Source organism: Varanus komodoensis, unplaced genomic scaffold (genome assembly GCF_004798865.1).
Source record: "Varanus komodoensis strain SLA01 unplaced genomic scaffold, ASM479886v1 scaffold1, whole genome shotgun sequence".
Classification (NCBI taxonomy): domain Eukaryota; kingdom Metazoa; phylum Chordata; class Lepidosauria; order Squamata; family Varanidae; genus Varanus; species Varanus komodoensis.
In genome coordinates, this window is record NW_025335268.1 from 111484155 (window position 1) to 111509241 (window position 25087).

The following is a 25087-nucleotide window of genomic DNA, read 5'->3' on the forward strand; positions in this document are numbered from 1 at the left end:
AAGGTTGCAAACTCTGGTCAACTGTGAAATTTCACCTCTAAACTGGTATGCCACTTTTCAACTGGTACGCCACTTTTCAACTGGTACATCACAATTTTCTTTTCTCTTTCTAGGAGTTCAAGTGCCACCACCATTGCCGAACTTCTGGAAGCCGAGATATTTGCAGGGTATTCTGATAGGTTTTTAAAATGAAATACTTTTCCTGTGAGTAGTAACAGCAAAAATAGAACGTATTTTTCCCCTGCCCCTATAGCAAAACTGAATGCTACTCATGCACTATGTTCCAGATACAGAAGGTAGCAGCAAAGGGAGGTATTGATGTTTTTTTCTAGCTTAGAACTTTATATGAACAATTAGCTTTGAATGGTTAATGCAAGTAATGAAATACCAGGCATCCGTATGAAACCAAGTGCTGAATTTAAACTGGGAAACAAATGTTGGGGACCAAACTAGAGACTGATGTGGTAATTTGTATGAAAGATTTCTGGCTAGAAATCCAAACCAACCTGAAACTTTCGTCTATCTGCTAATGTTAAACAAACGGACTTCAAATGCAGGGCTTTCTAAAACTTTGTCTCAGTGCTGTTTAGCACCACCTATTGAACTAAGTGCATTGGCAGGGGATGCTGGGGTCTTAATTTGCTATTTTTTAAAATATCTACAGAGTGACCTTTTCTGCATCCAGCACTGACAAAGGAATTAAATGTCTTCCTAATATTTAATTCTAATGTGAATTACTAACATGAATTGAACATGCTTACATATTCATACATACATCAGGATATGTCTGTTGTTGTAAAATTCAAAGTACTTCAAGTCACCTCTATGAATATAGAGGTAATTTCCCAAAATATTCCATATTCCAAAAATTATTCAGACAGTTGTAATTTAAATCACAAATAAATACACACTTTCTTTGATTAGCATGCTTTATTTACATATTTCTACAGAATTGTATCTTCATAGAACAAACCAGGGTATCTTAATCCAAACCAAATAACTCATAATTTTCCCTTAGCCATTCTAGATTATCATTTGCCAAGTTTAAAAACTTTTTAGATACAATACTTAGGAATACAAAGCACAAGAATAACTAACTTTAACGTAGCATCTAGCAAATTTGATTTTCACAATTTTAAACAGACTTTCAAGAAGTCAGAGGCACAGTTACAAGAGACTATTTGTTCTTGTGAAATCTATGCTACATTTAGCAAAAAAGAGAAGATATCTGAGAAAACAATACAGGATTTGCAGCGCTTTGCAAAATTTATCCAAAGTATTTCTATAGCAAAAACATTTTGCTTTGTCTCTGATCTGTCCAAAGAAATGGAATATGCTAGATGTTTATTAAAGAAAAGAAATAAAGACAACTTCTCCGTTTGTCACTGTACATTTTTCTTTACAGGGCAGATGTTTCAGGATACAAGTAACTGAAAACATACTGCTTCGTTCCTAGATTAATCTCCCTTAGCATACTTACCTTGGGATGTCACTGAAGACGGCACATATTTCTCTCAAGCAAACGGAGCTTAAGAATGGTCAGTATTTAACAAATATTTGCTAGTTAGACAAATTTCATGAAGCATTTTAAGCCATAAAATGACATTTACATCAGTTTCAAAAGATTATTTGCAATGATTTGTGGTATTAGTTTTTTTTAGAATTGTCATGCTATTTTTGCAAGTTTTACCAGTCAGTTAAATTTTGTTTATTGGCTCATAGAAAATGATTTCAATAGGACATCCTCATTACTTCATAGGTGATTTCAAAAACCCCAAATGGCCTGGGTCTTAATATTTCATGTTACATAGCTTGGTAGCTACACACTAGTGAAATCCCAAGCTTCCACAAGTGCAACTGGGGGTGGGGAAGAGAAAGGAGAAGAAGGTGTACAATTTTCATTTCTGCTTGTATCACACTGAGCAACTCAGTAGTATACTACAGGATAAACATTTGTGGAAGGGGAGCACAAGCATCAGACACAGATTTGTTGCAAACAGATTTGTTGTTGTGAGCATGAAATCCTACATATATTATTTTGAAACCTGAATTTTGCACTTTGTTTGCAGCAGTACCACAGCTATTAATTAGTTAGGATGTGAGTATCAAGAGCCAAACACCTAGGGAATTTAAACTACTGGGAAGTTACACTCCACCAGGGAATATTCATAGATGCAACAACACTCCATGGAAAAGTGAAGAACATTGTTCTGACAAATATTCAAGAAGCAATGTAAAATAGCTTACGTATCCACTGAAAGCCACAAAGATCTGTTTCTCACTTGGATGAAAAGTGAGATTTCTCATTAGAAATCTCATCATGGAGCAGTGGAAAATGACTACACCTCTGATATATTCCTTGCCTTTCAACTAAGACATACTACAACTGCAGTACTTCTGTGCTGTTCTAGTAGGGATGAGTGGAAAAAAGTGAACCAGACCAGTTTAAGAATCAGATACTCAGTCCCAGACAGTTCTAAAACAAGTAGATGTAAAGACTAAATGACAAACCAGGATGATACTATAACATATAAAGTTCTCACACAAGAATTCACAGATGAGAACCTTCCAAAATGAAAAACCCATGAAAAAAGAGGGAAGGCAGAACATTTTGAAATTAAAACAAAGTCATATTACTCACCTTCTGGGTCAATTTATGGCTTAAAATAGTTCATTACATTGTTTCATGAATTAAAATAGCTGCAGTTTTCCATTAAACATGCACCTATACTAGCAGGATTTAGCACTTCTGACCAAGAAAGACACCAACTTCTTTAAAATGTCTCATGCACTGGACTATATCTTTGTGAATTTTGAGTTTTAATATATTATTTCTTTTTAGAACTTGTACGGGATCCAGAATGAGAAGATCCAGATGATGACCTGCGGTGTCTGTAAGATAAAAAAATAGGAGAAGCATGCAAACAAGTAAGTTTTAATTGTTATGACTGCTATGAGGTGGGGGGAAGGGAGAATAAAAGAGATGGGGCAGGATATGAACTCTGAAAATAATTACTGGATTTCATCTCTGTGTCATAACTGTATAAAACAGTTCACATAATATAGAACTTTAGTTAAGAACACTTTTATTTCTTAAATTCTAAAACTGTAGCATAAGAGTTTCAGAACTTAAAGAGAACCATTTTTATGATGAAACTATTTGTGATAAACAGAAGAATTAAGAATGATAACTAAAAGTTTATGAATGTATGTTTTAGAAGACTGTGCTAGGCAGGATCAAATCTACAAAACTAAGAACAGCTATGTTCAAGCACACACAATGCTTTAGCCATTCAACTCATTTCCTAAGCTGCTTCAGTCAACATTTAAAGAACAACCATTTTTATCTACAAAACCCAAACCTTTCAGGTGACCGTGATCTCATTCGCCCTTTTTTGCGATCACCAGATGAAGATCTAGATCGGCTCCTCTTTCTGCTTCTCTCAGGGGAGGATGATGAATGAGAGCTTGAGTAAGATCTTTTTCTTGGGGTTGAAGAACCCCTGACAGACCTGGAGCTGGATCTTTATTAAGAAATAAGTAAGACTTAATCCTAGGGCAAATACTCAGAGCGTAACAATCTATAATACATATCACATCCAAGAACTCTCTAGTAACAGACCCATGATATGGAATCAGACTAATGTATAAATACTTCAGTGTTAAGAAGAATTCAGCAGCTTTAGTGTTTAGTGTTGGACTGTAGCCAAATCAATGTACTGATTTCCATGTAATATAGAAGACCTTATGGTTGCTTAAGATAATTGTTGCTTCTTAGCAACAACAAGGTACAGAAGGCTCAAGTCAGAGATAAATGTAATTCACTTTCTTATTAATAAATATGGTGGGGAATTAGTTTCAAAATTGTTATGTACTGTATGCCTTGTAAACAGTCGCTGAACACAGGTAACTGGTAAAGGCATAAGAAAATCTGAAGACAATGATAATTTCATATTCAAAAGATATCAGCAGAGAGCAACACATGTGAACATGAGAATTGATGCAAATTTCCTCTGGGTAAGAACCAAGGAGAAACACTCCATTTATCACAATAAAGATCTGGAAATTCTTTTACCACATGTATATGGCTAAAAGCAGGTAAGCAAAACCAGCATTTCAAATGCACTCATCTATAAGAGTATCAACTTTTCAGAGCAAAACACAACAGGAAAAAGGCTATTACCTTAATTTTCTGGTTGGCTGCTATCGGAAACCAAATAATAGGTAGACCTTTGTCTGATCCAACTAGACAATTGTTAGTGTTCATAACAGTGCACAGTCCCTTCCCTCTTTTCAAAAAGGTAAGTCAACACATAGCTTCAGTGTCTCAATCATGTGCAGAATTGGGGCTTTGGCTCAACTCTTCATTTTTACAGAATGGTAAAAAAAAGAAGAATTTTGTGTTTTTTGAGTTATAAGAATAAATTATATTAACACAAAACAAAAATAGAAAAACTGAGTCAAAGCAGTAAGTACCATGCCTGTAAACGGAAACAACTATTATTTTGCTACCAGAGGCCCAGGAGCCTTTACGCCAAACTGGATTTCTGTAGAATCATACCAGTGTGCTTTTAAAGCAACTGACTTCAGTGTCAATAAAAACAAAACGTTGCTGCCAGACAAATACAGTGGCACCTTGGCTCACAAACTTAATCCGTTCCACAACTCTGGTCGCGACCCAAATTTCGTGAGCCAAGTCAAATTTCCCCATAAGGTTCAGTGTAAGTAAGGTTAATCTGTTCTGTAACCATTTTTTTAATCACAAAAATTTGAAACAAAGTGACAAAGAACAACAAAGATTGTGGCCATCTCTCCCCCCGCCCCAGCATGACCGCAATTGTGCCCATCTTCCCTGCATGAGCACGACTGCGATTGCAACCATCTCCCCTGCAAGCATGACTGTGATCGTGTCCGTCTTCCCTGCACGGGCGCGACTGCGGCCATACATGGGCTGATCATGCAGGGAAGATGGGCACCATCGCGATTGCCACCTGATGTGGAGTTTGTGACCTGCGGCAAAATTTTTATGAAATTTGTTCGTGACCCGATTTGGTCGTGAACTGAGGTGTTTGTGAGCCGAGGTACCACTGTATATGCTTCTGTCTACCTGCCCTGACTTTATTTAGCAAGTTTAAGTCTTTTTACTGGTAACCCTCACAAATACTGAAGTTTTACAAAATCCAAAAGTCAGTGTCATTGAGTGCAAAGGCCTTAACTGTGGTTAAAAAGGTAAAGGTAAAGGTTTCCCCTTGACATTAAAGTCCAGTCATGTCTGACTCTAGGGGACGGTGCTCATCTCCGTTTCCTAGCCCAGGGAGCCAGCATTTGTCCGGAGACAGTCTCCATGGTCATGTGGCCGGCATGACTAAACACTGAGGTGCATGGAACGCTGTTACCTTCCCCACTGAAGTGGTGCCTATTCATCTACTTGCATTTGCATGCTTTCGAACTGCAAGGTTGGCAGGAGCTGGGACAGCACAATGGGAACTCACCCTGTTGTGCAGAATTGAACCGGCAACCTTTCAATCAACCAGCCCAGCAGCACAGCAGTTTAAACCACTGCGCCACCTGCATCCCTAACTGAGGTTAGGGGGCTATGATTATGCCCTAGTAACTTAACAGTCATTTTGTCACTTGCAGATGTTACACTAAAATGCAAAGGATCGCTGTGATACTGTGTGCTCCATACAATTTATTTACAGCATTTTTACATTGCTCCAGTCAAAAAACGGCTCCAAAAGATTACTATTCAAAACTCAACAAAGTTCCAAGTATGGAAAGTAAGTTAGGTATGAAGTAAAGGTGTATAGAAAACAATAGCAGATTTAGAGGCACTACTTTCCGCTGTTCTTATGTCATGTGGTAGATGCCTGTTTCAGTATATGCACGTGGACACACACTTAAGGGCAACATACCAGGAGAGACTTCTACAGAGCAGAGTGGGCAGGTTCTCTGTTTAATACCTACTCTTTTTTATTATTTTGGGAGAATTTATGCACATGCACAATACTGAACAATACAGCATAATGTGCATTATTCTTGTTCTGTTTTGCAAGTAAAGAAAAAAAAAAGCAGGAGTACTATGGAACTGACTACTTCAACAGTGAACATCCCAGTTCAAACATCAATATGTCAGCCATGGGGGGGTTGCATATCACAGAAGATACCCTCTCAATGTAACAACTTTTACATTAATGGACAATTTTTACATCACAATAATTTTATTTAATAACAGTTAATTTTATTTCATGTTATTTGTTACTATTTATAATAAAATATTAATTTCTGGTGGCCTTTCAGACTCTCTCTGACAAGCAGAGAGGTTGCTACCTCATTCACCTTGATTTCGACCCACGAGATCTAGAACGTTCTCTGGAAGTGGAATGAGATCTTGATCTTGAACTGGAAGAGCTTCTTGACCTGAAACAACATGAAGAAATTTTTGGAGGCAAGAATAGAAAGGCAAGAATCAAATTTTAAAAAAATATGTAATTTGTATTTGACATTAAATAATTTTATCTAATTTACTACTGCACAGAAAATATAGTTGACTACTTCACAGAATCGATGGTGAAGCTTCAAAACATTTGCTGTCTTGGTACATAAGAACAGCAACTGCTAGACTATTTTATTTGTTGTTGTTATAATTAGAATATTTGGGCTCCCTAGCATGTCACAAGCTGGTTCTGAAACATCTTCAAATCCAAAAGTAGGTTTTCATGTAATATGAGAAATAATAATTAGAAAAAGCTCTTTTGGACTTAAAGAATTTGGGGCAAAAATGTTTAAAATCTGGCCACCAGTGTTTTTCAATTATAAATTATGTCTGTCTTGCATATTACTTATCTTGATGCTATTAATCTTTTAAAGCAAGTGTATTAAGTTACATACATAAAAATATAAACAATGCATTTTGAACTTTTAAGTTAGCAAGAACTATACAGTTCAAAAGTGAAGAACAGAGAACTCACATAAAATATACCAGCTTCAGATGTTATTTTTTGTGTTTCAAACAAGTGCCAGTTTTAGACATACCAATGAAGACTTGCCAACAATTCTAAAACCCCCTTTTTTAAACAAATGGTTTTTGTTCCTTAATAAAGACTTAGCATCCTATACATACCAACTCAGAAGGCAATGTAACCAATGAATTCAATGGGCCTTATTCCCATGTATTTATAGGACTGTAGTACCAGTGTTTTTCTAGACAACAAAAAGAGGCCATTGCTTAAATGTTATTAATTGTAGCTTAGGATTCAGTTTAACGGTAATTAACTTTTCTCCTGGTCCTCAGAACTTACTGTCACAATTTATAGATTTATGTTTCAGAAAAAAATATTTTGAAAAATTGGTGATTAAAGGTAACAAGGTGGAAGTCAATGCTGCCCATCCACTAGTGGAGTCAGCTGCTGATTCTTGTCCACATGTCCCACCTGTTCTGTTTTGCAAGTGGTTCTCATCACTTGCAGAACAATGACTTAGTGCTTCTGGGGACAAATCTTCAAACCAGCAGAAGTGCTCTCCTCTGGCAGAGGGCAGACTGGCATAGCTCCCTTATGCAAGTGTTGATGCTTCCCTTGATGCTTAGTTTGGGTTGCTTCAGACACACTAACTCACCATTCTACAAGCAGATTGAGTGGAACTGTCAGGCTGGCCACATGCACAGAGACAGTGTTGGACTGTGCTCATAAAACTATTTTACTGTATTTCAAGGACAGCAATATCAAAAAATATAGTATAATAAGATTCCTTTTTCATTACCATAATTTCTGTTACCCTAGATTTCTCAATCACATTTCTATTATGTCAGATCTTTTCCATTTTTCAATTTCAACAGCCGCAGTGTGTGGTCACAGATTAGAAGGGCACAGAATCCTGTTGAATCAACTTTCTTTTCTAGGATGTAGCAGAATTGTGGAAGAAGTGAAGCACACAGAAGCTACATATGGAGGCTTCTGAATTCTACACAGTGTTTCCCTATTTTTTTTAAGTGTCCCTTTAACATGCTTCCACACTGATGAAGATGATCCCAGAATGTCAACTACACTTAGGAAACATTTATATTTTGCAGGGAATTATTTGTTGTTAACTAAGTTATTGGAGAATAAATGTTTATGTATTAGGAAATATTTAATTTTGGATCCAAAATGGCATTTATGGGTTTAGCACCAAAAAGTGCAACTATGAAGTTCAAAATTAACTGAACAACTTTTCTCCAAAACTTCCATTGATAAATGAATCTATTTTAATAAGATAACTCTTATTTTGAATGGGTTGGTATAATATTGGTTTCCACTGGCAGAAAGGGAAGTACAACACATTACAATAGATTCACAATTTCTTATTTCTGTATGCCCCTGAAAATCTCCTCTGGAGGAATGGGGGACCCTTTGGAACAGTGCAGGAGGTGGTAGCAGTGTGGTGGGAATCGATAAGTAAAAACTATTTTTCCCATCCTTTACTGTTACAGGAACATCTGCTGAGTAAGTCCCTTCATGAATGGATAAAGCTCTTCTGCTCATGGAAGAAAATGTTGGGATCTGCCACAGTATGTAGAATTCTGTTTTCTTCCAACAGTATTCTTTTATGTACTAGGTGATGGCTAGGCAAGATGAACACAGATACATGAAGAACATAGAAAGCTAAAACAAATGAACCCTTTATTAACTGAAGCGCCAACTACTATCCAATTCACTTTTGCTTTAAAGGCCGGTATAGATCATAAACAGTCATGTTCACCAGTTTTCATATCACAGTCCCCACATATAATACACAATGGAAACTGGTGCAAAGTGGAGGAGATATTAGGACCAGTGATACAAAAAGTAAAGCAAAAAATAAATGACATAAAAAGATTAGGTGCATCAAGAACTGGAGCACAAGTGATTTTCTGCGCATAGAAACTTTGTGTTTAGGAATAGAAACTACAATTTCTATTGTATTCTACAATTTCTCCTCCCTTTTCCAGGTTCCAGCCCCTTCCAAAGAAAAGTTATGGGATTTTCTTTAGCAGAATGAGCAAGCCTTCCAGTGCTTATTTCATTTTCATGAATCCACTGACAAAGATGCATTCTACAGCACTTAATATCATAAAGACCTTAACGTAATTAAGACCTACAAATTGTTTGGCTTTTAAATCCAGAGCCAAACATTTCATTACATTGCCATTAAAGTAACACATATTCTAAATGGTATAGTGATCACCTGAATTTGTCAGTTTGTAATTACCTGTGCAGACTAGATTATGTAAAATTGATTAGATTTAATGCAAAACTGCAAAAAATAAAAAAATAAAAAATCAATCACAAAAGAGATGTAAATAAAGTTAGATACTGACATTTTGTCTGGCGTTACCCTTGACCTGTACCCGTTTACCTGGACCTAGACCTTGAGCTTGAGTGGGAGGATGAGCGAGATGAAGATCGTGAATGAGAAGATCGAGACTTGGAACGGCTGCGGCTAGTTGTAGCTTTCTTCTTCTTGGCAGAATCTTCTTCCTCACTAGCATCAAGATTATATTTAGAGAGATCAGCATCATCTTCATCTTCTTCCTGAAAATAATTATGTTATCAGGTAGATTCCATAAAAGTACTATTCCAACTATACATTCATTTTAGCTGTTTGGCTGGTGGCCCAGCTACACCCCTATCTAGATGGTGACAGCATAGTTTTAGTAATCTACGCTCTGGTAATCTCTAAATTAGATTACTGCAATGCACTCTACATGGGCTAGCCCTTGAAGACTGTTCAGAAGCTACAGCTAGTGCAAAATATGGCAACCAAACTAATAACCAGGACTAGAAGTTCTGAACATCTAACTCCAACTCTGGCCCACTTGCATTGGCAAGTGAGATCCAGCAAAATTCAAGGTGCTGGTTTTAACCTATAAAGCATACATAGCCTGGGACCACAATCCCTGAGGGAACAGCTCTCCTGACTTCAATCTACCCAGACCCTACTATCTGCATCTGGGGCCTTCCTTTGCTTGCCAACTGCATGGGAGGCCCGGGAAGAAGAAACGAGGAGGAAGATTTTCTCAGTGGTGGTCCCCAATTATGGAATCTACCCAGTGAGGCTCACCTGGAACAAACACTGTCAGCTTTTTGGCATCAAAACCTCTATACTACATGTCATTGGTTCCAACTTGGACCACAACTACTGATCCCACTCCAGCACTCTCTATGTAGATGGCATGTGCTATCTGCAACTTTCAAACCTGGGAGGAAATTATATGTAGTCTACACACCCATCACAAACCTGCCTGTCTCATGATTAGATCTTCTCCATGACAATCTGAAGGAACATCCTTGGCACAAGAGTATATCTGCTTATCTTCAAGGGATCATTACCTTCTTTCTCAGAATGGAACATTCTCTCCCCAATACCCGCATTCTCTGGGGCAGCAAAGGAGCCATCACCCATGGATTGAGAAACTGCTATCACGCCTCTTTAAAATCTTGTTCACTGACCTTTCTTAGCTTTTCCAATTTGCATGTAAAGGGTTACCCTTATGGGATTTAGTTTTCTTTGCTGTGCTCGCTTTTCTTATGCTTCACCTGATGATTCTACTTTTAAATTATATCCTGATGTAACTTAATAGTTGAATAAATGAACAGCACTTACCTTTTCTTTACCTGGGTGCTTAACTCACTTGTGCGCTGACATTTCATTACACTTGTGTATTGTCAAGGTGAGTCCAAGGGAGGTTGTTTAAGGTGAATTTCTCTATTATACAGTCTCCCAAACCCGTTCTTTTATTACTACTCCACCATCGATCATTCCTATTTGGCATGCATCAACTTACCAAATCTATTTTTTAATCATATCAATCTAAGTCTATCCGGTATTCTGGGAGGCAGGGGTGAAGGATACTAACCAAGCTACTTTTCCCTTCTATAATGTATAAAAATAAAAGTTATGCTTCTGAAATATAAAATGGTATTTGGGATGATTTCCCCAGTTTTTAAAGATTATAGTGCACCAAACCAAACTCACCACTTGTGAGTGCACCAAACATTTGTCAAATAACATCCTGATATCAGTATTTCATACCCTGGCAAACTTCTGGTTAAATTATTGAAATGCACTGTATGTGCGATTACCCTTGGAAACCAGTTAGTATAAAATATGGCTCATGGCTAGGGCACTGACTAGGTTTCATAAGTGTTGTATCATCTTTACCAACTCCTGGTTTGTTTCTGGGCACAATTCCAAGATGTTGGTACTAACTCATATAGCCCTTCAGCACTTTGAGCTATAGTAGCTGTAGGACTCCCTCTCCCCATACTTGCCTGCCAGAGCCCTAAGATCATCATCTGAGGAAGTGGTCTGAATGTCCCACAATTGGCAAATTGACAGGTGGAAACTCTTGAATGGGCCTTTTCTGTGGTGGCTTCCAAACTGTGGAATGCACCTGAAATTTACCCTATTGGATTTGTGATGCTAGATAGATTTTTTTGATTCTTGCAGGCCTTTAATTTGATTTTGAGCTGGTGTTGGTTTTAATTTGCTTTATGCTTAATGCTTAAACTTTTTTTGGGGGGGGGGGAGTTAATTGATGTAACTAATTCTGTTTTTGTGTTTATGTATGTTGTCCTAAGGCTTTGGTTAGCAGGTGATTCATAAATGGAATAAAGAAATTATAGGCCCTATTTGAGGAAAGGTGGAAAGGTGACATGTCTGGCAGCACCCTGCGGTGAGTCATACCTTATCTCATTTGGACACTTTGGACAATAGTCTTTGAGAGAGTATAAATAGTCCAAATGACAGGTAAGCTTGAAGACTTCCAGTCTATACCTCTGATTACAATGAGATGGCCAGATGAGGCAAACTGAAATACGTTACAGAGTTGACCCGCCATATTTTTTCTAAGTGTTTTCTTTCTCTCTTTCCTTTTTTTCCACTCGCTTTTATTTTTTGAGTTAAGGGTTATTAAATATTTGAATTATTTAAAAACAAGAAATTACAGACCCTGTTCAACTCACATTGGTGGGACTTTGGTGTATACACATGTAACATATATGTGGGTGAACAAAGGTGTCTGGCCAAAAACTCTTACAATATAGTAGCTGTAGAAGAAGAAAATACGGAGTAAGGATTATTTTACCTCATCCAATTTATACTTAGACAGATCTCCATCCTCATCCTCCTCTTCTTCCCCTTCAGATTCCTTATCTTCAACTTCCTTTAAGATAGATGCAGGACCAACAGGCTTCCCTCTGTATTTTTTCTTTTTGCGGCCAAACTAAACAAGGAGGTATTGTATTCCGTAAGAGTGTAAAGTGTTAGAGGTCTGTGTTATGCATACAGAGCAAATACAGAAATGATTTAACTAAATACCCTTGTGTTAAGTTTGTTGTAGTCTTTTCCCATTACTATTTTAGAAAATGGAATGACCACACAATATTTTATTCAGTGCTACATTCAAAGACACATTATATAAATCAGTATGTATTACATTAATGTAAAGAATTATCAATCTAGATTAAGATGCAAAGCTGTGGTATACATAAGTACTTGAGCTTTGTTCATTATTTCTGCAGCAGTAACTCTCATGGTTGCAAGACTAGCTACTACTGAGTTTGAAATGTAGTTCTCTTTGGTACTACATACCCCTGCAAGTGAAAATAAACAGATTGTAAAGTAGCAGTTCACCTTTACATGTACATAAGTGATTGCTGCATATTGGCTCAAGGTGTAATGAAGGAAGTTCTTGGAAATTCAAGATGCGTCGGAATGAGACGGCTGTGATTAACGGAGCTTCTGTTATCACGCCGGTATTGCTCAGCAATGAGTCATCGGAGACTCATCTAAGCCCTGTCGGGGCGAAGACAGAATGCCTGATATTCTTTTGGTTGGTGTGGGATGGCAATCCCATATCCACTGGGAGAAATACAGGCATTTCTCAACCGGGCAACATAGGGGTTTTTTTTTTTTTTAGCCCCTGCAAGTTCTCGACATCTGATGAATTAATTAGCTTATTTTAGCCAGATAAAATATTGGACGGCTGGTAAGCATTCTTATTTCTTATTGCAATACTACCCGTGGAAAAGATGCATTTGTTTATAATTGGCTTCAGAAAAAAGAAAAAGCCCTCCCGAAGTCTTTAAGCGGCGACTGAAAGGGGGAGAAAGGAAAACTTTTATCCGAGTTGAAGCCGAAGAAAAAGATTTTTCTTCTAATCTAAGGGTGAAAAATTAAGATAAATAACTACTGTGGAATTAAATGATAGGACGGTAAAACGTAGAGCGATCATTTTGGATAATTGCTTGAACTTCTGCCAAGACTAACTGGACATCTGCCAGGATAATTTTTGTGTTGTGTAGAGTTTTTCTCTCTGCTGTGATGACTTTCTGGTGAGCATTTTTACTTTCTTTTTGCAATATTACTTGTGGAAAAACTGTATCTGTTGTTATTTGGCATAAAGGAGGAGGAAAAGCCCCCTTTGAAGAAGTAAAATAACATCTATTGGGGAATTAAGCTGGAGGCCATTTCTGGCTAGCTTCCATTCTTTCTGGGACTTCTGCCAGAAGACACTGATGACATTGTTTCCTTTTTAACAAAATAGCCTTTTGCTGCCACCGGGTGGCTACTGTAATTATTGCCATTCCCATTTTTTTTCTTCTTTTTTTACTGATTTATTCAATTTATATTTTTTCTCCCCTCCCCCCCCTTTTTTGGTATATTGAAACTTCTTTGGTGAACAACTTTCATTATGAGGAAAACTCAGCCCTCTTCAGCACCCTCCTCAGTTGGTCAAAGTCCAATTCATCAGCCTAAGACAGAACATGTTGCAAAAAGTTTGAGAGAGTTGCAAACGACGATTTTGGCGATACAGGCAGCTTTAACAACTGTGTCAACACGGCTGGAAAGCTTATCAAATGAGCAAAAAGAATGACTTGATAAATTGGATAATTCTATTAAAGAGGTGACAACTCAATTATCTGATGTTCAATTTAAAGTGGAACAGAATACACAAAAAATGCAACAAGTATGTGAAAAATTGGAGACAGTAGATAAAGAAATATATTTAATTAAACAAACAAATAAGTCAACATGGGACTCAATGGCTGCATTAGAGATGGAGAAGGCATCTTACTATCTAAGATTTCAGAATATACATGAAGAGAAAAATAAAGACCTATGAGAGCTTATAACTGACATGTTGGTGGAGCTTTTAGAAATCAAAAATGAGGTCATGAGTATGGGAATTGACCTTGTTTTTAGGGTCAACTCCACATATACCAGAAAAAATAAACTTCTGAGAGAAGTTCATTTCAAATTTGCTCTAAGGTCCATAAGAGACAATGTTTTGAAGGTCATATGGGAGAAGCTGTTAAAGAGAGATGATTGTCAGGAGGTGACGGTTCTGAAACAGATACCATGGAGGATTAGGGGGGGACGAAAGAAGTATCTATTCCTTACTACCAAACTGATCAAGAAAAAGATTATCTTTAGGTGGCTAATACCAGAAGGAATGTTTTTTACATGGAACTCTGTAAGATATAAATTGGATTCAATTTTTAAAGCACAAGAGTTCTATGAGGAATTCAAAGCCATACTGGAAGAGGAGGATCCTGTCGTCTCTAAAGAAGGAGAAAAAGGTGCTGAAGCAATGGAAACAGCATACCATTCTGAAGAAGGAGAAATACTGAGGGTTGATTCACAACAAGAAGTACAAACTTTGGACTCAAAGGAAAAAAAAGGTAGAACTGTAAAGGCAAAGAATAAGTAGATAATTTTATTAAATATGGCTCTTAAAAAAGAAGGGAAAATTGAATTGTTCTCCTTAAATGTTAATGGACTAAATGGACCATCTAAAAGAAGAAGGATTTTTGCTCAACTTCAAAAACAAAAGTTAGATATAATCTGTCTACAGGAAACACATATTAAGAAACAATGTGTTAAACTTCTGGAATGTTTAAACTGGGAAAATTGTTCGTATTTTCTGCATCGCAAAAGAAAAGAGGTTTAGCACTATATGTTGAAGAAAAATTCAACTCTAAATATATTCTTGCTGATGAGGATGGTAGGATCTTGATGGTAGAAATTACAATTAAACTTAAAAAGGTGCTCTTAGTGGCAATATACGCACCAAATGACCATCAGGAAACTCTTTACCAAAAATTACATACGTTACTTTTACAAGTGGACTACCAGACTGTGTGTGTAATGGGTGATTTTAATGCAATTGTGGATAAGGGAATCAATTACAAGAGTGAAAGTAAAGGAAAAAAGGGTAGGAGGATGCTTCCAAAGTCTTGTTCCAGCATGATGGAAGAATTCAGATTGATAGATGCCTGGAGGCATAAAAACCCAACTTCTGCCAATTATTCTTTTTACTCAAACAGACATAGGTCATGGTCTAGAATTAATATGGTTTGGATAACTCCAGACTTAGTTCCAGATCTGATAGAAGCTGAAATGGAGACAAATGTCTGGGCAGATCATAACCCTGTATCTATATCACTGAAAGGAGCTATAAGGACACCCAGATGGAGCTTAGATAAAGCATTACTAAAAGATAAAAAATTTAGAGAAGAGATAAGCAAAGAAATGCAAATATTCTTTCAAATAAACAAAGCAGAAGAAACTTCTTTACAGAATGTCTGGGATACAGCTAAAGCCTATGTCAGGGGACTGATAATAACTTACTCAGCAAAAATAAATAAAAAGAAAAAGCAAGAGCGAACAACATTAGTAGAAGAACTGAGGAAATGGGAACAAGAACTGTAGGAGGATCCAACAAAAAGAAAACTTAGGGTCCAAATGAATACTTTAAAGCATAAATTGAATCTGTTGGATACAAATGAAATTACTAAGCAAATGAAGTTGGCCAAACAGATTTTTTTTTGAAAATGCTAATAAACTGGGGAGATGGCTAGCATATAAAGTAAAAAAAAAAAAAAAAAGAGAGAAGAGACTGATTTTGAAACTGAAAGACGGAGAAGGACGACTACAGGTACAAAGTACACAAATCAAGAAAATAGATGAAGACTTTTTCGCAAGGTTATACCGGAAGGAGGAGATTCTGATCGAGAAGGCAAAAGAATACATTCAAAAGGGAGACTTACCAAAACTACCAGAAAAGTATCAAAAATTATTGAATCAAGAAGTAACAACTATGGAAATAACAGAGGCAATTATGCAACAAAAGAACGATAAAACCCCGGGTCCGGATGGGCTACCAGCTGAATTATATAAATCTTTTGAGGGAGTTTTTGCTATATTTTTTAAAGATATATGTAATGAAGCACTGTTAAATGCTAAAATACCAGATACTTGGACAGAGGCAAATACCACATTAATACCGAAAGAAGATACGGACTTAACACAGATTCAAAATTACAGACCTATATCATTACTAAATGTGGATTATAAAATTTTTGCCTCTATACTAGCAGAAAGGTTGAAGAAGTTTTTAATAGACTTTATTTACCCAGACCAAAATGGTTTCCTGCCTAAAAGACAAATGAAGAACAATCTGAGGACTATCTTGGATATCCTAGAATACTATGAGACACACACGGAAAAATCAATGGCTCTGCTGTTTTGGGATGCCCAGAAAGTCTTTGATAATGTTAATTGGCAATTCATGAAGCAACAGATGAATCAAATGGAGTTTGGGGGAAAATTCATGAATGCGATATCAAGTATCTATCAAAGGCAATCGGCCAGGATTTTAATTAATGGAGAACTTACAAGGGCTATAGAGATACAAAAGGGTACAAGGCAAGGATTGTCACCCCTATTGTTCATTCTGACTTTAGAGGTTCTGAATAGAATTGTTAGGGATGACGAGAACATGAAGGGTACTAAAATTAGAGGAAAATTATAAATTGAAAGCATTCACAGATGATTTGGTCTTCATAACAGAGGAACCTTTTGTAACAATCCCTAAACTTTTACAACAGATTGAAGAATATGGTGAGGTTATGGGGATGAAAATAAATAAAGAAAAAATGAAACTTTTAGTTAAACATCTTACGCAAGATCAGAAAAAAAGACTCCAAGAAGAAGTGGACTTGCAGATTGTTAAAAAGGTTAAATACTTGGGAATCTATCTTACAGCTAAATGCACAACTTTGAAAGAAGACAATTATGATAAATTATTGAAGGGTATTAAAGGTGACCTGGAAAAATGGGCCAATTTACAATTGTCTTTGATGGGAAGAATATCAAGCGTCTATTTTAACTTGGATAAAAGAATGGATAACTTTGTGAAATAAGAGAATTTTGTATCTTAAAGGTCATGATTTGCAAATGGGTTGGCATGCTTATATGTGGTACGAGAAGGTTAAGTCTCATGGGACATTTTTAAGTCACTTTATTAGAAGATCATTAATGTCAGTGTGGGAAAAGTTAAAGTCAAAATTGTACAATAAATTACCAAGATGGCTTTCACCAATGGAAGCCTTTGTGTATCCAAATGTATTGAACTTTGAAAGGATCATAAGATATATTTTGGACAAGGATGGAGGCCTGAAACTAGATCAAGAAATACAAGAACAGGGACTCAACATCTCTTGGTGGTATAAGGTGCAGATGCAATCAAGATATGCTAAAGACTGTAAAGCATGGGGGTTTTATAAAGACCCAACAGGCTTTGATCAAGTGATGCTAAAAACAGATGAGAAAATGATCAAAAGAATTTATGAGTTCTTACCTGACAGGAAGATGGAAGGGGAACAGTTTAAGGAAACTATGATAACATGGGCACAAAATTTTGGATATAATATGGAATTAGAAAAGTGGTAAAAGCTATGGGACAGAAACATTAAGGTAACTTTAGCAACTTCGTATAAAGAAAATTTATATAAAATGTTTTGTAGATGGTATTTGTCACCAAGTCGATTAGCTAAGATGTTTCCAAATATGTCAAACAGATGTTGGAAGTGAAAACATGATGTGGGTACTTTTTACCATATGTGGTGGACCCGTGAATGTGTGAAAAAGTATTAAAATACATAAATGGCTTGAGGAAATGCTACAAAAACCCTTAGCTTTTAAACCTGAAATTTTCTTGTTAGGCATTATACTGGAAAATATTAGCAAACAAAAAATGTATTTGATGCTACATTTAATCACAGCGGCGCGGACTGCGCTTGGTCAATACTGGAAGAGTGAGGAATTACCCACTGAGAAATTGATTTTAAAAAAGATTCTGGACTGTGCAGAAATGGATAGATTAACTCTATTACTGAAGGAGAAAGAAGATACTGACTTCTATCAAACTTGGGACCTTTTTTATGATTGGCTGGAGAAATGGGACTTGGCTTAGATTTAAAGATGTTCTTAAACTTTTATAGATTGATCTGAACTTGATTATAGAATGTTAAAAAGATATGTTGTAGGGGGCTGACCCAGTACGTCCGATGTATTTGATGATTGATGTTTTTAGTTTTTTAGTTAAAGATTTTTATTTAAAAAAAATTAATTAAAAAAAAGAAGTTCTTAATAGGCTAACATTTACTTTGCAGAAATTATTCTTGTCATGTTATATATGATTTAGCACATATTTTGGATTAGAGGATTTCACAGTCAATTCTTATTTAGTATTTTAGCACTTTAAAAGAAAATTAAAAATCACACAAGTGGTCTAGAAAATCTCAGATTACAATAGTGACAATTTTTTTATGACAACTTCCTGCTATCTGACCAGATCAAATGAATTAACAAAATAAAAGAAAAAACAGCTGTCACAATGTTGCATGTTGGTTAGTAAGGTAGAGTAGCACTGATGGATACACGTACATAAACTACACAAATATTAAAATGAAGCTTTCTTGAATAATGTTGTCTCTTTTAAGAGACTGTTCAACCTACAAAACTGTGTACGAGGTAATATTCACTACAAAGTTTGATGCAAAGCTTGGGATCTAGCAATCTATAAAGATACTAATGCCAGTTTTCAGGTAAAAGAGCCCAGAGTTCCTACAATTTAATCCCTGCTAAAGCTGCATTAATTAATATTAAAGATAAAAAGCAATATGCTTCTTTAAGCCAAGGAATTTCTCCTTTAATGTAAACATAGAACAATCAATTCAGTTTAACTTCTTTTATGCACCAGGATCATGTTAACAGCTATCCTAAATTTCCCCAGCAGGGTAGACAGTTACTTGTTCATAAGGTGCAGTCAGTCACCTACCTCATCATATTCCCCATCAGACTCTTCACGCTCTATATACTCAACATTTTCTCTTTCATTGAAGCCCCCACCATATCCTGCAAGGAGAATTTTTCAAGCATCTCAACAGATAAACACTAATTGTCTAAATTAACAGAATACTATTTTTTCATGCATTGCCAGGACTAATAGCCAATATATTTGCATGTCAATAAATATTTATGAAGTTTGTGACTTCATAGAGGAAATATATACAGTAACTGTTTAACAGTTTATCAGTTTAACTGGGCAAGTAAAGATATTTGTTACATTTCCTGCTAAAATTAGGGATAAAACTCAGTAGAGTCATGCAGGCAATGGATGGATGAAGAGATCTACATACAGATGGGGTCTGGCTAGGCAACTTTTCAATTCCTGCTTTTCAATCCCTGACAGCTCTACATATTATCCTGAGGGTCAGGGAATCCTATTAAATGATCTATGGCACAGTAGGCGGAGGGGAATGGTGAAGAAGCCCAAGCAGAAAGGCAGAAACAGAGTTGTGTTCAGGTATCTAGTTTTCTCTCACCATATCTAACTATTGTTCAGTGCAGTCAAAGCTATGAGTTTTAGTCAAAGCTATGTATTTTAGTCAACGTTCATATAATACTGCAATAAACTCTGGGTGCAATATCCATTATCCCAGAAGAATTCCGCACTGTGGCAGATCTCTTATTTAGACTGGAGCATTTTTATACTTCATCTATTGCTCCTGCTTTATCTTTATGTTGTGAGTGAGAAGGATGACTGCTTTGGATGCTCATTCTCAAGGACTGCTGGCTGGGTTTCAGAGGAATCGAAAGCAGAAAGTGAAGCAGAACTGGGAGGAACCTGGGAATGTGGGCTAAGCTGAGAGACTGAGAAGAGAGAAGCAGAGACATAGGGAGAATTCCTGGAGGTGATTACTAGATTGGGTTGAAGAAGTGGCTCTGTGCACCCTGGCTCCTGACAATTTGCAACAGCAAAAAAAGAAGCAAAGCTAAGATTTATATAAGAGCTTTAGGTACATCCTGCAGTGCTGGTCCACTTGCCAAAAGGAGAAGGGATACTTGTCATGTATATGTGACAAGTACATTTGCTGACAAAGGCTACTACTATTTAGTAAGTATTATCAAAATTAACTTATCACACTGAGCTCTTGTAAACAAATATTTTCAGTTTTAAAAGGAGCTGAACATAAGGATAAGTACCCCTTTCCCTTTTCCTGAGCAGCAACAGTTTTCAGATAAGATGCCTGCAAAACCCTAATGCTAATTTCTGATCTGGGATCTGTATTCTACCAACATCAGCTGCTCTGGGGGCCCTTTCAGCAGCATCTCATTTCCCTTGCAGATCTAGGGCCAAGGCTGACCAGTCATTCAGAAACCTGACTCATAATTGCCGCAGGCCATGAGGACGGACTTAAACTGAAAAATGGAAGTGAGTAGAATTTTTGGGTCCCAGGACAAAAAGCCTGAAACTTTGCAACAGATCTTCTATATGAGAGCCAGTGCGGTGTAGTGGTTAAGAGCATGGGACTGGGGCTCAGACGATCTGGGTTCTGGTCCCCGCTCAGCCATGGAGCCAACTGGGTGACTTTGGGCCAGTCACAGACTCTCAGCCCAACCTACTTCACAGGGTTCTTGTCGTGGGGATAAGATGGAGGAGGAGAATGATGTAAGCTGCCTTGAGCCCTTTGTAGGAAAAAGGCAGGATATAAATCCAAAAATAAATAAATAAATAAATGCAAAGGCACCTCATATTAGGCGCAATCACACTTGTATACATTATAACTTTCATACAATGCTTTAGATAATTTAAAGATGATTACCTGTTCTTTCTTCAAGTTTGGCATATTTTGGTGTGTTGCACATATTGCATTCTGATCTCCTGGCCCAATTAACGTTGCCACAACTTTAGGAGGAAATATGGTTGATAGTTTAGATACAGAAAATTGTACTTCAGCTTAGTTGTAGTGCATATAAATGCTCTGTATTTAAAACATTCAGGCAAATGCTCTATAAGTGTTGTTGTTTTATGCTATATGGGAACAAAGTTGCCATTATTTCCCAATATATGAATTTTTAAAAAAATCTCAGGATTAAAGAACAAGTGTTGTTTACATCATATGATCAAGGGCAGTTAGCTAAAATGTTCTAGTTGAAAGTTTAATAATATTAGCAACTCTATACAGTAGCTTGCAATCCACAAATCAAATCAACCAACCAAAATGATATTCTATGCAATACAATCAATGAAAGGCTACAGTCCTGGATAATATGATAGTAGTACAAGATTAAGGTTAATCTATGCAACACTTAATAGTACAAGCATCTCTGAATGCAGTGGAACTTAAGTCTAAACAGGATTGGGCTGCATGAAATACAGGCATCACATATTTGGAAAGCAAAGGAGGCCAGAAAAGCAACAGCAGCTCCTAAAAAACGAGACAATAAAATGTTTAACTGAAACAAACTGTATTTCAAAATCAACATACGTTTTACACTGCCAGTCATTAGCACTGAAGAGACCACGACTCTTTTCAGCAAGTGTCTTCCCTATTTCAGTCCCTCCAGCTTTCATCATCTTAGCCTCTGTGGTTTTTTCTGAAAATAGTCAACAAAAATGAAAATTAAAGCAATCCTATAAATTTAATGTTTTGTAATCCCTATCCCTCGCTTATCTCAAAAAATGCTTAATTCAGATAGTCACCTCGACCACATCTGTTGCAGCTCGTTCTTCTAGCAAAGTTAACATTGCCACACCTGGAAACAAAAGAAGAACAACTCAATTTTCTTTCCAACACATTACCTAAGAATTCCACTGACTTTGACAGTACTTTTTCCCATGTAGTATGTTTGAGATCACAGTTTAAGAGTTGGATCCAATGATGACATTCTACCAGCAGAAGACAAAACAAATTTCCCCTTGCAGCTGCACCTTCATAGAGAATTTGGGTATACTCCAGATCAGATTTGGGGAGTATGCAGGGGAAAGGACAGGGAGTTTCATAGCATAAGCAACTTTGGACTAAACCCAAAGTTTTAAAGCAAATGTCTCAAGACAAATCTATCTTCACAATCAGTGCAAAACTATCACATTCCATTTTGTTCTAGTATATCCTTTACATATAAAAGAAGCAGAACATATAATTTAGGAACCTTTAGGCCTACTGCATAACTTTTTATACTTGAACACTTCAGGATAAATACCATTGCTGAAATAGAGATTATAACACTGTGGCAAACAAGTAATCTTTTATATAAAAGTCCTATAGCAGGAGTTTGTGATCTGTGGTACTCTAGATGTTTTAGCTCACAACTTCCCTCACCACTGGCGATGGTGGTTACACCTAACGATAATTGTAAGCATAATAGTAATAATGATAATTAATAATACACAAAATCTTAAGTGTCACAAGATGCCTGCCTCTGTCCTTCGGGTTAGCTTGACCATTTTTTCAATACCTTTATAGTAACGAAAGACGTCCATCGTGACGGTACATTCCTACGATTTGAAAGCCTCAATAAACTCAGCTGAACTGCTGCAGGTATTCCCGCAAGGGCTTGCAATGGCCCACTTTTACAGTTTCCATATTAGCCCAATCGTAGAAAAATGGAGCTCCCGAAAGAAAAACTCGCCTTCTTGCTGCGACGGCATGAATGCAGTGAACGGCAACTTGGGATGCTGAGCCGGCCATCGGGAGGAAAGCGAGCGACCAGCAGAGCTTGCAATCCCGCTCCCCAAGGAAGCCAGGGTCAGTTCACCTCCCCACCCCCACCTGCCGCTCAGAAAAAAGAGTAAAAGTCGAAGACGAAAGGAAGGAGAAAACATTTCAACTCACCCCAAAACAGCAGAAGAGGCAAAGCGCAGGAAAAGGCCGCCCAACGCCACCCCTCTCCCCGTCGCCGCCGCCCGGGGAATTGCCCGCGCACGTCCTCCGCCCAGCCCGCCCGGCCGCCATAACTCAGGCCGATGTCTCTTTACCACTTCGCTCACTCTCAGGCCAGGCCCAGCCCTTCCTCCGCTACTTACTTCTTGTCCGGGCAGATCCAGTCTCCGTCGCTGACACGGAAATTCTTGGTCGACATCTTGGCAACTGCGAACGGCCGAGGCCTTCTCTTGCAGCTTAGCCCGCAAGACACAGACGACGCGACGCCAGTCTTGGTCGTGCCAGCAGCGGCGACAGAGAGGCCTTGGCTTTACTCAGTGAGGCCCTGCGGGCAAAGGGTCCTGCGCGCAACAGTCTGCCCCTTCGCACAGCCTGTTCCGCCGCGCCTGGCTGCTGATCTCTCTCTCTTAAGCCCTTTCGCGGCTTCGCGCAGGAAGGAAAGTTTGCCGGCCACACGCCTGGGCGGGGAGGGGATAATATTTCTCAGGCATTCATTTAGCCGACTAAGAGGACTCTGGCGGGAAAGAGGAGAAGCGGATAGAGCGACCCCTGGCTCACGGAGGCCGCCGCCGATCTTTCTTGTGAAGCCGCGCCCCTTCTTGCGAGATTTTTTCCCCTCTTTCTTTTCTTGCTGAGAGCGCTGAGATCAAACACCTGCAACTGCAGAAAACAGATTTACGGATTAAATGACTTTGAGCCCGAACATTTATTTGCAGAAACAAATAGGGCGGGTTCGAAGTTCAACAAACAAAATGATTCCCTTTTTCCTGTTCCTTGGAAACCCAGCACAAGTTGTGTATCGCTGGTCACAGGACTGCAGTCTTGTGGAGCTGCACAATACTTAGAAGGCAGTGCAAAGTGCAGTGTAAAGATGGTGCTTAAAAGTCTGATATCCCCAGCATCTGTTGCTTGTCTCTTAACAACATTTCACGCAATGCATAATTAATCCAAGCTGGAAAGAAATACCAAAAAATATTTGATAAGACTGCTTGTTTGTTTATTTCGAGATTTGGTGAAGACCATGAAAATAAGTTAAAAGCAGAAATGCAAAATTATAAGGGATGGTAAAAATAGCTTCAGGAGTTTGAAAGTGAGACTCTGAGACTGAATTGACATCCTTTAGTCACATCATTGCTTTGTTGAACTTTTATCTGAGGCAAACTGCCTGTCTCAACTGAACTCTGAACATAGCTTGTCTCCAAAACCTACTCGAGACCCGAATTACATTTATTGCTTTTGCTGATGCAGTAGGTGGCAGCTTAGCAACACACAATTTCAATATCGGGTGGGGATGGAATAACTCAGAGGTTTATCTTTTATTAAAGGTATAAAATGTTTTAAAATATAATTGTCAGATCTATCTGGCAAAATACAAAATGTATTGTCTCTAGGCATGAGACAATACAAGGCAAAATTAGCTATAATGATGGCATTTTAGAATGCCAGTATGATAAAAAAAATAACAGAATAAACTCTGTCTGTGACTTTGCCTATTAACCATTGATTTGATTACTGCAAGGCAAAAGATTTAAAAGGCATCTTCAAAACATAATGGTCAAAGGAATGAGAAATAATATTTTCACATATAAAAGGATTTCTTAGTGCTTGTTATGCAAGTGAAAAAGTTTTAGCACTTCCTATGTATTTTTGTCAAGATTGGGCACAAACACACTTAACAAGTTGTGATTCTGTGAAATCTGTTCCAAGTCTGCTGGATCCAGACTTAAACTTTGCTTAGACCACTTGAAATCAATGACACTCAGTTCTGATTTAATTAGTTCTTACTGATTTTCATGGTCCTTTTCTAAGCACAACACTAAGTCTGTATCTAACCTAGATCTGCACAGTATTCAATGAGCTTCCTCTTATGAAATGAACTGTTATTTGCTCTGCAGACAGCTATTTATGTGATATTTATCCTAGAATAAGAATTTCAACATCCCTCAATGACTTGCATATGTGACTTGCCTTCATAATTCAGATTCTTCAGCCAGAAGCTGTACATAATTGGGGATAAGGCAGGTGCAATGGAATGTAGCCACATGGAAGAC

At 37.5% G+C, this 25087-nt stretch overlaps 1 protein-coding gene across 1 annotated transcript; it reads right to left on the reverse strand.

Annotated features, from left to right (window-relative positions):
• Window positions 1-915: 915 nt before the first annotated feature.
• Window positions 916-23401, reverse strand: ZRANB2 (zinc finger RANBP2-type containing 2). Its single transcript, XM_044440770.1, has 10 exons — window positions 23180-23401; window positions 21857-21909; window positions 21642-21750; window positions 20976-21058; window positions 19148-19224; window positions 12107-12244; window positions 9376-9551; window positions 6340-6420; window positions 3363-3524; window positions 916-2892 (listed from the first exon to the last, which is right to left on the reverse strand). The coding sequence occupies exons 1-10, from the start codon at window positions 23233-23235 to the stop codon at window positions 2829-2831; spliced, it is 999 nt and encodes a 332-aa protein (XP_044296705.1). The 5' UTR covers window positions 23236-23401; the 3' UTR covers window positions 916-2828.
• Window positions 23402-25087: the final 1686 nt, after the last annotated feature.

What these genes read in the sequence shown, in the direction of transcription:
- ZRANB2 (XM_044440770.1), bottom strand. Translation starts at nt 23,235, where the DNA reads ATGTCGACCAAGAATTTCCGTGTCAGCGACGGAGACTGGATCTGCCCG. An exon ending in AGCTCAAGGTCTAGGTCCAG is followed by an intron (nt 6,421 to 9,375) that starts GTAAACGGGTAC and finishes ATGTTGTTTCAG; the next exon opens with GTCAAGAAGCTCTTCCAGTT. An exon ending in TCTCGTGGGTCGAAATCAAG is followed by an intron (nt 3,525 to 6,339) that starts GTGAATGAGGTA and finishes TTCTTAATAAAG; the next exon opens with ATCCAGCTCCAGGTCTGTCA.